At 37.4% G+C, this 14,970-nt stretch overlaps 2 protein-coding genes across 3 annotated transcripts; one reads left to right on the top strand and one right to left on the bottom strand.

Annotated features, from left to right (window-relative positions):
• Positions 1-1,254: 1,254 nt before the first annotated feature.
• LOC140951889 (malate synthase-like) lies at positions 1,255-9,303 on the bottom strand. Of its 2 annotated transcripts, none has more exons than XM_073401261.1 (8): positions 9,167-9,303; positions 7,986-8,031; positions 6,818-7,231; positions 6,067-6,336; positions 5,587-5,765; positions 4,332-4,577; positions 2,223-2,384; positions 1,255-1,888 (listed from the first exon to the last, which is right to left on the bottom strand). In XM_073401261.1, the coding sequence occupies exons 2-8, from the start codon at positions 7,999-8,001 to the stop codon at positions 1,589-1,591; spliced, it is 1,587 nt and encodes a 528-aa protein (XP_073257362.1). In that variant the 5' UTR covers positions 8,002-8,031; positions 9,167-9,303; the 3' UTR covers positions 1,255-1,588. The 2 variants fall into 2 exon arrangements, with proteins under 2 accessions (XP_073257362.1, XP_073257363.1); XM_073401262.1 differs by having other exon boundaries at positions 7,986-8,036; positions 9,167-9,273.
• A 602-nt stretch (positions 9,304-9,905) lies between these two features.
• Positions 9,906-14,891, top strand: LOC140951505 (isocitrate lyase-like). Its single transcript, XM_073400764.1, has 3 exons — positions 9,906-10,197; positions 10,941-11,233; positions 12,510-14,891. The coding sequence occupies exons 1-3, from the start codon at positions 10,017-10,019 to the stop codon at positions 13,314-13,316; spliced, it is 1,281 nt and encodes a 426-aa protein (XP_073256865.1). The 5' UTR covers positions 9,906-10,016; the 3' UTR covers positions 13,317-14,891.
• Positions 14,892-14,970: the final 79 nt, after the last annotated feature.

The following is a 14,970-nucleotide window of genomic DNA, read 5'->3' as shown; positions in this document are numbered from 1 at the left end:
GAGTTGGTCCCATTCATTCTTCAGTCATTTTGACTCTCTATAAGGCACACACCTCCCTAAAACAGACACCTAGAGTTGGTCCCTGCTGTTCTCCAGTCAATTTCTTTGACTCTCTATAAGGCGAACACCTCCCTAAATGGTCCCCATCGTTCTTTAGTTATTTTCTTTGACTATAAGGCAAACACCTCCCATAAATGGACACCTAGAGTTGGTCCCTGCTGTTCTTCAGTTATTTTCTTTGACTCTGTACGAGATGGACACCTCCCTAACACAGACACCTGGAGTTGGTGTCCGCCATTTTTCAGTCATTTTCTTTAACTCTCTGAGATGGACACCTCCCTAAAATGGACACCTAGAGTTGGTCCCTGCTGTTCTTCAGTTATTTTCTTTGACTCTCTATAAGGTGAACACTTTCCTAAAACTATAAGGTGGACACCTCCCTAAAATGGACACCTAGAGTTAGTCCCTGTTGTTCTTCAGTCATTTTCTTTAACTCTGTATGAGATGGACACCTCCCTAACACAGACACCTGGAGTTGGTCTCCGCCATTTTTCAGTCATTTCCTTTAACTCTCTGAGATGGACACCTCCCTAAAATGGACACCTAGAGTTGGTCTCGGCCGTTTTTCTTTGTTTTTTTTTTGACTATCTATGAGGCGGACCCCTCCCTAAAATGGATACCTGGAGTTGGTCTCTGCCATTTTTCAGCCATTTTTGTTGACTGTAAGACAGAAACCTCTCTAAGATAGACACTTATACTGGTCCCAACACTGTCTAATAGAGAACTGACTGTAAACAAAACAAGTAAAGGGTACAGTTTTCAAGACAGTTATTTAGTTTAGGACAGGATCTGGGAATTGGCAAAAACAAAATGGTTTACAATAATGTTATCATATTGAGAGCTTATTTTAAGAGTTCACTGAAACTTGGATAAGGTATAGGCTATAGGATAAAAGCTTAAGTCTTTTAGGAGAAGGTTCAGTAGCTACAGGCTAGCAGTGATATTAAAGCTTAGCTTATGTAAAATTGTATTATTTTATGATTCAAGGTTCCCTTATTTACAGAGGCCTTTATGTGTCACTGGAAGGTGTGAGAAAGGAAACAGGGTATGCAGCAGGTGATGGGAAGGAGAAAGAGAATCCTTGCACACTACATATTTTTTTGGTGACTTTTTTATTATTTCTGGGAGGCTCTGTGGAGGAGGGAGGATCAAGGTGACAATCTAACACTAATGTTTGTCAATATGTTGCTTGGATTAGTGACTTGAGCATTTTTATTCACTAAAACCAGTAGTTACCATGTATCCTCTGTTAGCTTAAGTCATAAATACTGAATGCCAAGAGACTACCAAACTCATAGATCATTCACAATCATAAATTCACCTCTATCAGTCGTTCTGTTATAACATTTTTTCTCAGGCCTTAATGAACGCTGAAGTTCTTCACATTATTTTCATTTATCCTTACTTCATGGTAATCTTGTCCTAAAGACCAAAAATGATCTTTACAGCAACTTTCTTTTAATTTACACAACACACTCCACAGATAGCAGAACTTGTTACAAGCATTACAACCATCAAAGGCAAAGCTCTAAAGCTTTGCATGAGGATTATCCAGTAAATCATATGCTGGAAGGGTGAGAAACTCTACAAACTCCTCAGAAAGAACCATCTTGTCCATAAGTTGGGATGCTTGCCCAAGGTGACCTTTTGAAGGTCCTCCGAGCTTATCAAGCTCTTCCTTGTGTATTGCTTTGTATAGCTCAGAAGTGACTGGGCGGCCATCCTCAAGTCGCACACTGTGCCTCAACCACTGCCACAGTTGAGCTCGGGAAATTTCTGCAGTGGCAGCATCTTCCATTAAATTGTGAATGGCCACTGCTCCAACACCCTTTAAAGGAAATGAAACAGTTAGCAGCATCCTATAAATACAGTAGAAGCTCTCCTAACGGACATTCTTGTAAGTGGACAGCTCTACTTATGGCCGCCTTTACAAGACCCTTTTTTTTCAACTCCCTTTCCTTGTGAAGTGCCGATATGTGGTCTACAGAGGACAGCACACAGGAGTGAGAAAGTGATGCAATATTAAAATATTTTCATAATAATATTGTTGTCTAGTTTAAGTTGTGATTTCCAGTGCACTTAAAAAATTGTCAAGTTCATAATTCATCTATTTTTATTATGGAAGTGTTAGGACCAGACAATGTCAGAATAAGTCAAATTACCGAGAGCCAGCTGTTAAGATATTGCAACGCAACTTCAATATTGACTCTTAGGCCTTCTTCAGTGATCTTTCCACCTGGCACAGAGATAGCCAAGATTTCTTCAACCTTGATGTTCACCTCTTCACGCAAACGGTGCTTTTGATGGCAAGCATTTTGTAAACCCTGCAATTACAATAAACAACTATTAATTAAAATAAACAAGTACCATTAATTATGAAATGTACAGCAAGATTCATGCAGTAAAGTGATGTAAAACATTATCGATAGTCAAACCTGCACAAAATGGCCTCACGCCCAATTTAAGCACATTGTGGTTTCATCGTGCGGATAAAGTCACGTAGATTACTTCAGTGTCTGCTTTGTAGGGTCTTTGTGGCAATGTGCTACCACTTTTTTGTAGGTATTAAATTTTGCCCTGGCATCCCTATCATTTCCATTACTATTGTATTTTTACATATACCACGGTGATATAGCTGTTACAGGTCAAAATAAAATTCAGGTTAAAAATTTTTAAACTAGGAATTAAGGCTAGAAAACAAAGAAAATTGAGAATCGACCTAGCTGGTTAAAAAATTTTAACGTGAATTTAATTATTTTTGACCTGCCACATAGCCATTGTGTAGAGGTTCAGGGTTGTCAGAAAGTTTTGAAGTAGACGGCTAAGTTGTCAAAGTAAGCGGCAAGTCCAGGGATATTATATTTAAAAAACGCCATCCGTAAAGAAATGCCAAGCAGAGTAGCCGGCCTTTTACTAACCAAGAAGGTGGTGATTTTTGCTGGCAGCCGGCTAATTTTGACAACCCTCGGTCCGGTTCCTGAAAGTCTGATTAGCGCTAACCCAGGATTAAAATTTTGTTCCACTTTTTGTATTTATATGTATTGCTTAGAGTAACATTTTTATGTTATCATTACTGTATCTCAGAGTGCAGGCTCAACAGTATTTTGTAAGCTTGAGTTACATGGTCATAGACAAGAAAACCGTGTTTAAAATTTGGTTTAATCTTGGGTTAAACGTAACCTTCTTTCGAGGAACCGGACCCTGGAGATTAGCCTGGCCAGTATTCACAATGGAAAAAGATTCTGAATGTTACCATTTGAAGAGGTGGCTGTTATATGGAGGTCTCAATAACTGTAATATAATATGGGCTTGGGCCCTGACAAAATTCTGTAGTTGTTTAGTAGAGGTAACTCAGTTGAGTGGAGATGGCTATCAGTGAGGATTTAAATATCCAAAAAACAAACTTCCTCATGCCGAATAGGCACAACAGCCATCTTCATGTTGTCATCCAAGCCATGTAAAGATCTAGGCATTCGCAGGGCAAAAACAGTATCTTCATTTCTCAGTAGCTTATAGCTCTGGCCCGGGGATCGGACCTGAATGTCCCACCCCGCCCTGCAGTAAAGTGCTCTACTGACTGAGCTTTTGTTGCCTTGCCATAGTGTATGTACACATTCAGATAATAATTATTGCTGATTTATATAGAGTTATGTTACTTGCTCTTTGAGTGTTAACAAATCGTGATCACAACATAACAAAAGTAAAGCGGGCACTCTGATCCGTCAATAATATTACCCATTTACTATTTGCCCATGGGTGAATGGTGAAAAAAGCTAGCGCACATTCAGAGCTAGCTGTAAGCATCACCTTCTATGGCCACTCTATTGTTTTCCACTTAGTCTCCAAAGGTTTTTGTTTTGATAATGAAAGAAAGTTCTATATGTAAAAGGTTTTGTAATCCACATTGAGATGGGGGAATCAATTCAGCAAAACGATTTTTTTGAAAGATAAGAATTTACAATAAATGATTTGTACATGCCATAGTGTGAGCAGATGACAGCACTCATGTTATTCCCCTGCTATCTGTGAGTAAAATTAAAAGTTGTTCTCTTTTGATTATGTTATAAAACAAAATGGTAAACAGCTCAAGTGTACTTTTGAGTTATAGTTGCACTTGGGAGGACTGCTAATCACTTAAGAAGCTAGAGTCACACTCAGCTATTGCCTCAAGTGACTCTTACGCTATTTTTCGTGCATAGTAACCTCTCGCCTGCAACTATAACTCAATAGTACATGCTGAGCCATTTATCATTTGTTAATTTCTTTCTCACCTTCATAAAAATGCCTTTCGCAAAAGGTACAAGATCAGGGTGAGCAACCCAAGTTCCGTCAAAACCATCAGCTACTTCTCGTTCCTTGTCTTGGCGAACCTTTTCAAAGGCCACCTTATTAACATTCTCATCCTTTTGACTTGGGATGAAAGCAGCCATTCCACCCATTGCATGAGCACCATGTTGGTGACAAACTTGGACAAGGCGTTCAGTGTATGCTTTCATAAATGGCACAGTCATTGTTATCTGAAAAAAAATTGAGATATTACTGCTAAGTGTAAACAAAAGGCAAAGGTTTCTTTTCTGAACTCTCACTGAACAACCTTGTCAGGCACAAAATAAAAAACAACTAATCATGTGATCTCTTCAGATGAAAGTTTTTCATTCATTTTCACTTGCTTTGGCATGATACTGTTGGTTTTTACCTTATAAATAACTGTACAGTAAAATATATAAAATTTGGAGTTTATACATCTAGCACAAAATAGGACTGAGTGGAGTCCAACTCAGTCTGTAATCATATGCATGATAAGGGAGTCCAATTTCTTGAATCACGAGCATGATTACCAACCAAATTGGATGACAAAAACTTCAGGTAATCATAACTATAACAAAATTTGAGATATCTTAAACTTCTAACACTAAAACACAGGATATTCAAAGAGTTTTTGCTAAAAGTGAAGAATATACTCATTCAAGTGCACACTTTCAATGGTACATACATTTACTGTCCAATTACTTGGGCATGGTGCTGGGTGTAGAAGTTCAGGGTTGTCAGAAAGTTTTGAAGCAGATGCCTAAGTTGTCAAAGTAAGCGGCTAGTCCAGGGATATTTTATTTAAAAAATGCCATCTGTAAAGAGATGCGAAACAGAGTGGCCAGCTGATACTAACCAAGTGGGTGGCGATTTTTGCCGGCAGCCAGCTACTTTTGACCACTCTGGGGGTGTCCTATTACACTCTCCTATACGCCACTTGCCCACCTCTTATATTGCACCTTATTTGCCCCCCAAAATTTTGCATAGCCTTTGTTTTTCATTTCTCCTGGGTATTAACAGCCGTCCCAAGAGAACTTAAAGACAACGGTTATGCCAATTTTTTTTTTGTTTTGGGGGGGGGGGGGGGGGGGGACAAATAAGGTGCATCATGGGAGATGTGCAAGTGGCATATTGATACTGACATCAGGGCAACTGACAGCCAATCAGGTGAGAGATTTTTTTATAGTTATCATAAAGAACTAAACCCATTTTTCTTACCATCTTACGGTCTGGCAAAACACAGTCAGGTCTCCTTGACAATCTCTTGATTGCAGAGAATATGTAATCCCACCTCCCTGCATTCATACCACAGCAGTGATCTTTTATCTCATAAAGCATTTCTTCCATGTTCACTGCAGCCAGCAAGGTTTCCACCATCACAGTTGCACGGATTGTTCCTAACATACAACAACCAGGACAGGATCAATTTAACAAGAATGTGTGAAAATCTTTGAACTCTGGTAACCTATATTAAAAGAGAAACTGTCTTAACTAAACAACCTGAGGAGTCCTTGGTGATTCTATCTCAAACTTATCTGATTCCTTTTTTAAATTAAGCATGCCATTAAAAGCTGAACTTCACAAAAGAATCAAATGATAGTCATAAGAATATTAGTTACAACGCGATTAGATGCACTGATAACTGACTTTCACCCTATAGTGCCAACATTTGGGTCCTTATTAACAGCAGGGACTTACCTTGAGGCACTTTCATGTAATCTTGTGCAGCTCTAAAAACATCATTCCACAGTCTAGTTTCCAAGTGGGTCTCCATTTTGGGAAGGTAGTAGTATGGAGCAGAGCCATTTGCAACCCTTATATGGACATTATGAAAAAAGTAAAGACCAAAGTCTACCAGTGCTCCTGACATAGGTTCTCCATCGCAGAGGATGTGCTTCTCATCAAGATGCCAACCCCGTGTACGTACCAACAGACAGGCTGTCTTGTCCTTTAAACGGCGCTCTGATCCTAGATTACAGGTGAAATATATAATATATAATATAATAATAAGCAAACAATCAATTACTAGGAATGCCTTAAAGATGTTTAACATCTCCAAGGTTTTTAATATTATCTATCAAAGCTCACTTTTAATGATATTTTAAAAACTGAATATTCATTTGTTAATTATTGTAGAGAATTTTGTAAGGATCAGATAGACTTTAAAGGTTAAGAAAATGGTTAGTAACTAAACACATCTTCACCTGTCAGTTTTTACTTGTGACAACAGTCCAATCTGACTTAAAAACATATTAGGGCAGGGACCAACAAAAGGTATCCATCTCACAGAGCTGACTTTTGAAAGAAAATCAACTGGTAGAAAAATGTTCTTTCATAGTGACCTTGTCCTCTAACAAGCGAACATAGAGGAATTTGTCAGAAGCTGCGTCATGGGGCTTTTGACAGGCACAGCTAGAATACTCTGCTTTATGCAAATATATTAACTTACCATTTGGATTAGTGAAACTTATTGTCTTCCTGTTGGCATCCAAGAGGTTCATTTGCCCCTCGATAATATTCTTCCAAGATGGAGTAAGTGAATCCTCAAAATCAGCCATATACATGTCAGCACCACTGTTTAAAGCATTAATGACCATTTTACGGTCAGTTGGCCCAGTGATCTCTACATGTCGCATCTGCAAATCATGAGGAACAGCTGCTACTTTCCAATTTTTCTCGTGGTGCGCTTCAGGATATTTGATTGGACTACCAGCATTGATTCCTTCTTGAATTTCCATGCGCTTCTTGAGCAACTTTTTTCGTTGGTAGTTGAAACTCCGATGGAGATCAGCCAAAAACTCAAGGGCTTCATAGGACAAAATCTGAGTGTAATCTTGTTTGACTTCACCAGTGATTTCAATTCCTGTGAAAGATAGAATGAAAGTGTAAAATAAGTCATTATTTTCCCACTTATGGCTGGAATTTCAAACAACAGTTCTTCTAAGGTGATCGATAATCCAACCAGTGACTTAAAGCCAATTTTTAACTTTAATAATAGGCACAAGTAAGGAACTCTTGGTATTAGTACCTGTAATATTGAGTACTTGGGAAACTGTAAGAGTTTATGATGCTGCCTTTCCACCCATTTTAAGGAGGGAAAGGAAGGATCTATCTAGGAATTATCATTTGGGGGAAGAGGTCCTAAGTGACCGAAGGCCACAAGCTTCCTAGGGGGGTCTGGGGGCATGCACCCCCCCCCCCCACCAGAAATTTCATGAAATGAACATGCGCTGAGATGCAATCTGGTGCATTTTGAGACACAATTTTGAGAAATGTTACAGTGTGTGCACTGTCCTGCATCTGGATGATTTTTACCATACACTTACTTATATCGGTCAATACCGCTTAGTGTTTCAGAAATGCTTTACTTATATACTGTAATGATAACATTATTTTTTGGAGGGAAGCTGGGCATTTTGGGGGGATAACTTCTACCCCTCAAATACCCTAGATAGAACCTTGGAAAGGACACACTTACTAGGCTCAAGTTACTTGAAAGCAAATTAGATATCATTTGGTAATAATAATTGAGAATTAAAACAACAGTATTATTTGTCTGAAACCTGTTCATGCCAATATCATCAGGAATCCATCTGTACAAAACATTAGGGACCTACCTTTTGGGCACCTCATTCTTGATTGGCTTGTTTCTGCTCTTTCAGGCTGCGGTAACAAGAAATCAAAGATTGCTCACTTAAATATTCATTTGTGAGATTAAAATAACAAAATATATTTATTATTATTCACATTATTATTATCATTATTATTCTAGGTAAGGGCAAATTTGATATAAAAGATCAAAGCATTTTCCCTTTGGTGATCTCTTCATTACCTCTCACAACCATTTCTCTTGATGATGTAAGGATATTGAGAAGAGAATTTAGAACTTAGGCACTTTAAGGACATGAAAATAATTGGCTGAATATTCTTAAGTTTAGCCTTGAAGAAATATAGTTAATATGGCATCAGTTATAAAGCAAGTATATATTTAAAGCTTATTGTAAAATAACTAAGATAGTATGCACATTCTGATTGGTTAAAAACCTATGGTTTATTTGAGATGGTAAACTCCTAGAAAACTTTAATTTATTTTATAAAAGCAATAGACCACAATTTCTATGGGTTTACCGGCATGATAACCCACTTGGGATGCTGGGAGAACACTCGAAAAGCTTGTAAATCACTTGCCTTTAGCTCGTTATTTACAAGCTTTTCTCTTGTTCTCCCAACATCATGCCGGTTCACCCATAGAAAGTGTGGTCTATTGCTTAATTAGCTAAATGACATCAATCTGTTTGTTTTGAGAAGGGGGCTGGGCAATCAATACCACTCGAGATTAATCTAAAGATTAGATGATGTGGCAAAAAAATAATGAAAAACGGGAAAACTTGAAATAATCATGACTAAGATGTTTTGCCCACCCAGGCCTCGGCAGACAGGAGGGTTGTGCAAACCCGCCAAGACAAAATTTTTTTCGTGACTCTGTACGTGCATTTTTGCTCGTAAATGTAGATTCATTACATTGGGTACTTTAGAAAGGTTTCACATGAGCCGTTATCGTTGAAGAAAACAGTAATGTAGTAAATAACTCATAAAAGAGCTAAAAGAATCCACTGCATAGGACAACACTGTTATTTTTTCGACTAAATCTTGAATCAAAGCTCTCAAAATGCTGCAAAATGAGATTTCATGACACGTGACAGTTTGACACGTTGAACAACAAAGTTAAGGTAAAATAAAAGACAAGAAAAGAGAAATTAAATTTTGAACACATTATTTTCTATTCAGATATACTTACAGACTGATTCCACGCTCTACGAAGGAGAAAACTAGCGTTTAAACCCAGATTTAGAACAACTTCTGGTTCTTTCTGCAAGAGTGACCAGCTTTGCCTCGTTCTTGTGCATTGGTGCAAAGTCCACCGGAAACCGCAGTGGGCGTGATGAAGGGCATGACGAAGGTATGTCAATACCTGACTAGGGGAGGGTTAGGGGTGTTGTCGAGGAGTGTACTTCAGGAATCAAGAAAGTGTACCTCAATTTCTTCTTCAAAAGTTTCAGTGTGTAGACACTTGTTTTAATCCAAAAGCCAACAAGTTATAATAATAATAAAAAAAAGAATGAATTTAACACCACCGGTTGTCAAAGGAAACCAAATAATCGTCACCTCTTCACGCTATTGCTTCAGATCTCTCCCACTATGATCTTTATTCCTTTATTCACCAAATGGTCAATTGCTCAAAAAAATTCTATTTCTTTAGAACTGATAAAAAACACCTTCGAATATGAAGTAACATAACTGTGCATGATTCTACAGAAGCCATAATTTTCATAATTTTCGTGATTTTTCATTTCGCAAGATTTGGCAGAGTTTTAACCGTGTACCTGAGGGGTTTCCAAATGAGACTGTGTCCTTTAGCCAATGAAAATGCTCGATATAACAACGACAAACCTCTTTCCACCAATAAAAACGTCGCCTTTATAGGCGTTCAAAGTCCACAGGCATAAATTTACAAAATTCTCTAAAAGTTCCTTAAATTTCTAGTCGTAGTATTTTTACTGCGAAGCTGTTTGGTAGGACGGTTGTGCCAAAGCTGTAAGAGCCAAGTTTCCAAAACTTCTCGGCCTCCTATTCGATTCATAACCAAAATGTTTTCCAAACAACAGCGATACGAAGGAATCAAGAGGAATTATAGCCAAGCAGATGTAGAGAGGTTGAGAGGCTCGCTAAAAATCGAGCACACGCTAGCGAGGCGAGGCTCGATAAAACTTTGGAACTACTTGACTCGTGGAGGAAACTCTTACATCAACGCTTTGGGAGCGCTTACCGGTAAGACTGATTGCGATAAATGAATTCTGATGCAGTATCAGTAGTAAATCTTATTTTGACACAGGGTCCGAGTTTTCCACGTGAAAGACACTCTTTTCCCTAATATGGTGAAAGCTACTACAAGGCGCGCGATTCGGTTGGGTTTTCCCGCGAATCTCCATAGCGTGCTCGAAATTGACAATTTAAATGCCTTTGTTAATTTCTGATATATTTTTCGAATTCAGCGGATAAAATTTGAGAAGAAATGTATTTTAAGTCTTTAAAGGCCACGTCAACCAAGCAAAAATCGAATGACGTGGAAAACTTCACGGTCATGGATTGAACTTTGGACCCAGAAAGCGAAAAGCCAATTGTGACACCAAAAATTTCAATTTTTCCACTTGATTTCTTTAACGCAATATATATCTCTTATTTAAAAACTGAAACCTCCATCCAAAGGTCACCTTTGCTCAAAATTTTTAATTTAATTTTGTTATGACACAGCAAAAACGCGCCATATGACATAAGTGTGACTTGGCTTGTTTCTTGCTTGTACTTAATTTTCACTAAATATATTTTTTTCTGAAATGTGGTAGTCTAGATAGATTTTTTTTGGGTAATGTATAATCTTCGGACTTGTTTGAAACAGGAGATAGAAAAATTAATAAATAAAAGCAAAAAAAAGTAAATGGGAAGATGATCCATTTGTTTTATTGACATTTTTTCCCTGCTTAATTTATGATTAAACAAAACTGTGATTTCAGGCGGCCAGGCAGTGCAGATGGCTAAAGCAGGTTTAAAAGCTATCTACCTTAGTGGCTGGCAAGTTGCTGGTGATAACAATTTAGCTGCACAGACCTATCCAGACCAGAGCTTGTACCCTGCTAATTCAGCACCAAAACTGGTGGAACGCATCAACAATGCATTCATTAGGGCTGACCAGATTTCGCATATGGAAGGATCAGAGAGGCACATTGACTACTTTCTCCCTATTGTTGCTGATTGCGAAGCTGGATTTGGGGGACCACTGAATGCATTTGAATTAACAAAGTCTATGGTAATGAGGATTTCTTCACCACTTAAATACACTCTTTTTTTTATAAGAATGTTGTTTTTCCGTCCCAGGCTGAATATTCTTATTTTTCTGCCGATTTTAGGCTGAAAATATTCTTGTATTATTCTTAAATCATAGCTTATGACATTTCCATTTTAGAATTTATTGGGGTATCAATTACAAGTGTTTGTTATCTAGATCTGTATCGCACAGAAATAGCGTGATGGAAACGAAAGTACCCGATTTTGTTTCAACTATGTCAAGGACAATTGTTGGCTAGTTTTGCCGTTCAGAGAAAGGAATAATTTTATACGGTTAAGTTAAAAACATAAAATTGTATTGTATTTACAGATGTTTCAACACACAAAATTATATCTATCCTTTTCAAAATCTCAGCCTCGGCTTTATTCTTAAAATATTCTTAAAATTTCGCAAATTTCAGCCTCGATATTCTTATAAAATATATTCTTATAAAAAAAAAGAGTGTATTCATGTCACACTGAAAATATGTACCAAACGATCTTGACAATAATAAATTATGATTGTTTGTGACAAAATACATGAGGCCCTGGCTTTGTTCAAACGTTGGATAGTGCTACCCACTGGATAAGTAACCATCCAGCAGATAAGTATTGGGAAAACCAATACATTATCCACTAAATTGAGATTTATACAGTTAATAATGTTAGTCCACATCTTGAACAACTGGGCTGGCGTGATGAGGTCTTCATGGTGAACCATTAGAGTCAGCGTTATTAATGTACCTGGGCAGTGAAAACGTTCATCGTTTAGTGTGAAATGGAGATCTTTTTTGGGTTATCTAGTCATTAGGGTAGATCCTCAAAAATGTGCACTTACTATTATTAAATAATGGATTGCAGCTTGGATGTAAACAAAGACTTGCAAAGATAATAAAAAGCTACAAAGTATGATAAAAAATAATATCAACTGCAGCTTTAGAAACTTTGAAAGGAAAATGATCTCTCACAATATTATGCATCACAGATTCATCAATAACACAGAGAATGCAACTTTAGTGTTGTGTTGCTTTTCAAATAGTAGACTTACTATTTTATTTTTTCACTGAGAAATCAATAGCATAAGTAAAAGTTTCAATTTATACTGTAGCAAAAAAAGGTGAAACGTTTTCAAGTGAAGGTTACTGCTTTAGAGTGGTTATCATTATTTAATTGATAATAATATAAAATATCATTTAAGGTTTGATTTTGCTTGTTAAGGGGTTCGCAAAAATGTCTCATGAAGTTTATCTTGTCAACAGATTGCGGCAGGAGCTTCAGCAGTGCACTTTGAAGACCAACTGGCATCAGAAAAGAAGTGTGGTCACATGGGTGGAAAGGTTCTCGTTCCTACTCAACAGTTCATTAAGGTCTTAAATGCTGCAAGACTTGCTGGCGATGTTTTGGACATTCCAATTGTTATTGTAGGACGCACAGATGCCAACTCTGCTGCACTTGTGACATCAGATGTAGACCCTTATGACAGACCATTCCTGACAGGGGAGAGAACTCCTGAAGGGTTCTTCCGTGCCAAGGCAGGGCTAGACCAAGCCATAGCTCGTGGTCTTGCCTATGCACCGTACTGTGATTTGCTGTGGTGTGAAACAAGCAAGCCAAACTTAGAAGAAGCTCGAAGATTTGCGGAGGCCATTCATGCTCGCTACCCTGGTAAATTATTGGCCTACAACTGTTCTCCCTCATTCAACTGGAAAGCTAATCTAAGCGATGCTGAGGTTGCTCTGTTTCAAAGAGAATTAGGCAAAATGGGTTATAAATTCCAGTTTGTCACTCTAGCCGGCTTTCACTCACTAAACCATGCCATGTTCAAGCTTGCACGAGATTACAGGGACAATGGCATGTCTGCCTACACGAAGATCCAAGAAGATGAGTTTGCGCAAGCCAAAAATGGTTTCACTGCTCACAAACATCAGAGAGAGGTGGGCACAGGCTATTTTGACCGGGTTTCCTTGGCAATCAGTGGTGGAACAAGCTCGACTACAGCACTGAAGGGGTCCACAGAAGAAGAGCAGTTTACACAAAAAACATCGTACGCAATTTCCAAACTGTAATATATTTAACTACATGGGGCACACAAGTATCTGTTGTTGCTATCTTCCTTTTGACTTTTTTAGAACATTTTTCTTTTGATGTTCACTTAACAACCTTTGTAATGGATATAGTCTCCCTGAATATTGCCTTTGTGTCCACAAACTTTCACTTGCTGGATGATGACGTTTGTTTCTCATTGTCTAGGCAATCAGGTTTTACTTACTAAAATGCTGGAATATGTGGAAAGGACGGTTTACTTCCTTAAAAATGTGTTTGTGGAGGGGGCTTCAAGTTACTGTGTTCTGAATGAGGCATTCACTTAATTTTGATGTTCCTATTTTTCTCTCTGATAGAAAAGTATCTTTAACAGAGACTTTTCTAATATTATTGCAAATAGTTTTTTTCTCTGAAAACAGTGTCAGAGTTTTACTTCTAATTTCTGTAGAAAACCACAGCCACTAAAACAAGTCATTAAAAACATGGACTAATACAGTCATTAATTTTATTATTATTTTTGATGATTTGTCTAACATAGACAAGAGCAAAACGTACGTTTTTTGGTGATTATTATCACCTCAATTTTTTGCATCATTATCTGTTTCCTGGAAACTGCCCACCTACTCCTCCCCTAAGCCAACATTTTGCCCCAAGTGAGAAGCAAGTGTTAATGTTCACTTAGGGGAGGGGTAGGTGGACACTTTCCAAGAAACATGTAATGATCTGTTAAGTTATCATTAAGCTGAAACCATGACAAAAGAAAATTTATTTTAACCTGCTGTCATAATTTTTGATCATATCTCTTAACATATGGGTAATAAAAAAAATTTCTAGCTTTAGTGCTTATAATTTAAAATACCTAAAATCACAACTGTACTGAATTTGTGAATTTATTTAATATTAAGCTGAGGAAATTTATCACAGCACATGATTTCAAAGACGCATGCGAAAAGAAACTAACTGCTGCGGAGTGGGATGAAAGTGCTACTGGAAAACCCTGGCCTAGTGTGTGTGTTTTTGGATTGCAAGTTGCCTGATAACTAATAAAATAATATAATTTTCATTATAACAACAAAATCATTGGATAATGCAATTTTAGAGCTCTGGCTTAGCCATCAAGGTATATTTAACAATAATATTATTACTCGAGCCCGAATAAGCTTTGAGTCAATAGCCCATGAGGCGGAAGGCCGAATGAACTATTTACTCAGAGGCAATGAGGGCGAGAGGAATAATACTGTTTTAGTAAAATCCAACTAGCTGGTCAAAAATATGGTTATATCATTTTAATCTCACTCTGCTGCTGGTCAATACCTTTTTGCATGCAGTTACCCATTAATTTATTAAAATTTATAACAGGATGACATATTTTGTTGACAGACAAGACAGAAGTGCTTGATATAATAGCAAAAAAGAGGACTCCATTAAAGTAGACCTGTCATTAAAATGGGAATAGTCTTTTAGTAGAAAATTATACTAGGTTGGCTAGAGTATTAAAGATTATTTTTTGCACTCGCAGTTGAGTAGGTAAGGTGATTTTGTAGCCCTATTTTGCTATTTCAGGAATTGCTTAGAAAGCTTAATAAAAACGATCTATTATATTATAACCCTTACTCTAGCAAACTTAATATGTTTTCCATTCTGTTTTCTGTAAATTAATTTCTTATAATGATTTAT

Source organism: Porites lutea, chromosome 11, assembly GCF_958299795.1.
Source record: "Porites lutea chromosome 11, jaPorLute2.1, whole genome shotgun sequence".
NCBI lineage: Eukaryota > Metazoa > Cnidaria > Anthozoa > Scleractinia > Poritidae > Porites > Porites lutea.
This window is presented reverse-complemented; position numbering and strand designations above follow the sequence as displayed.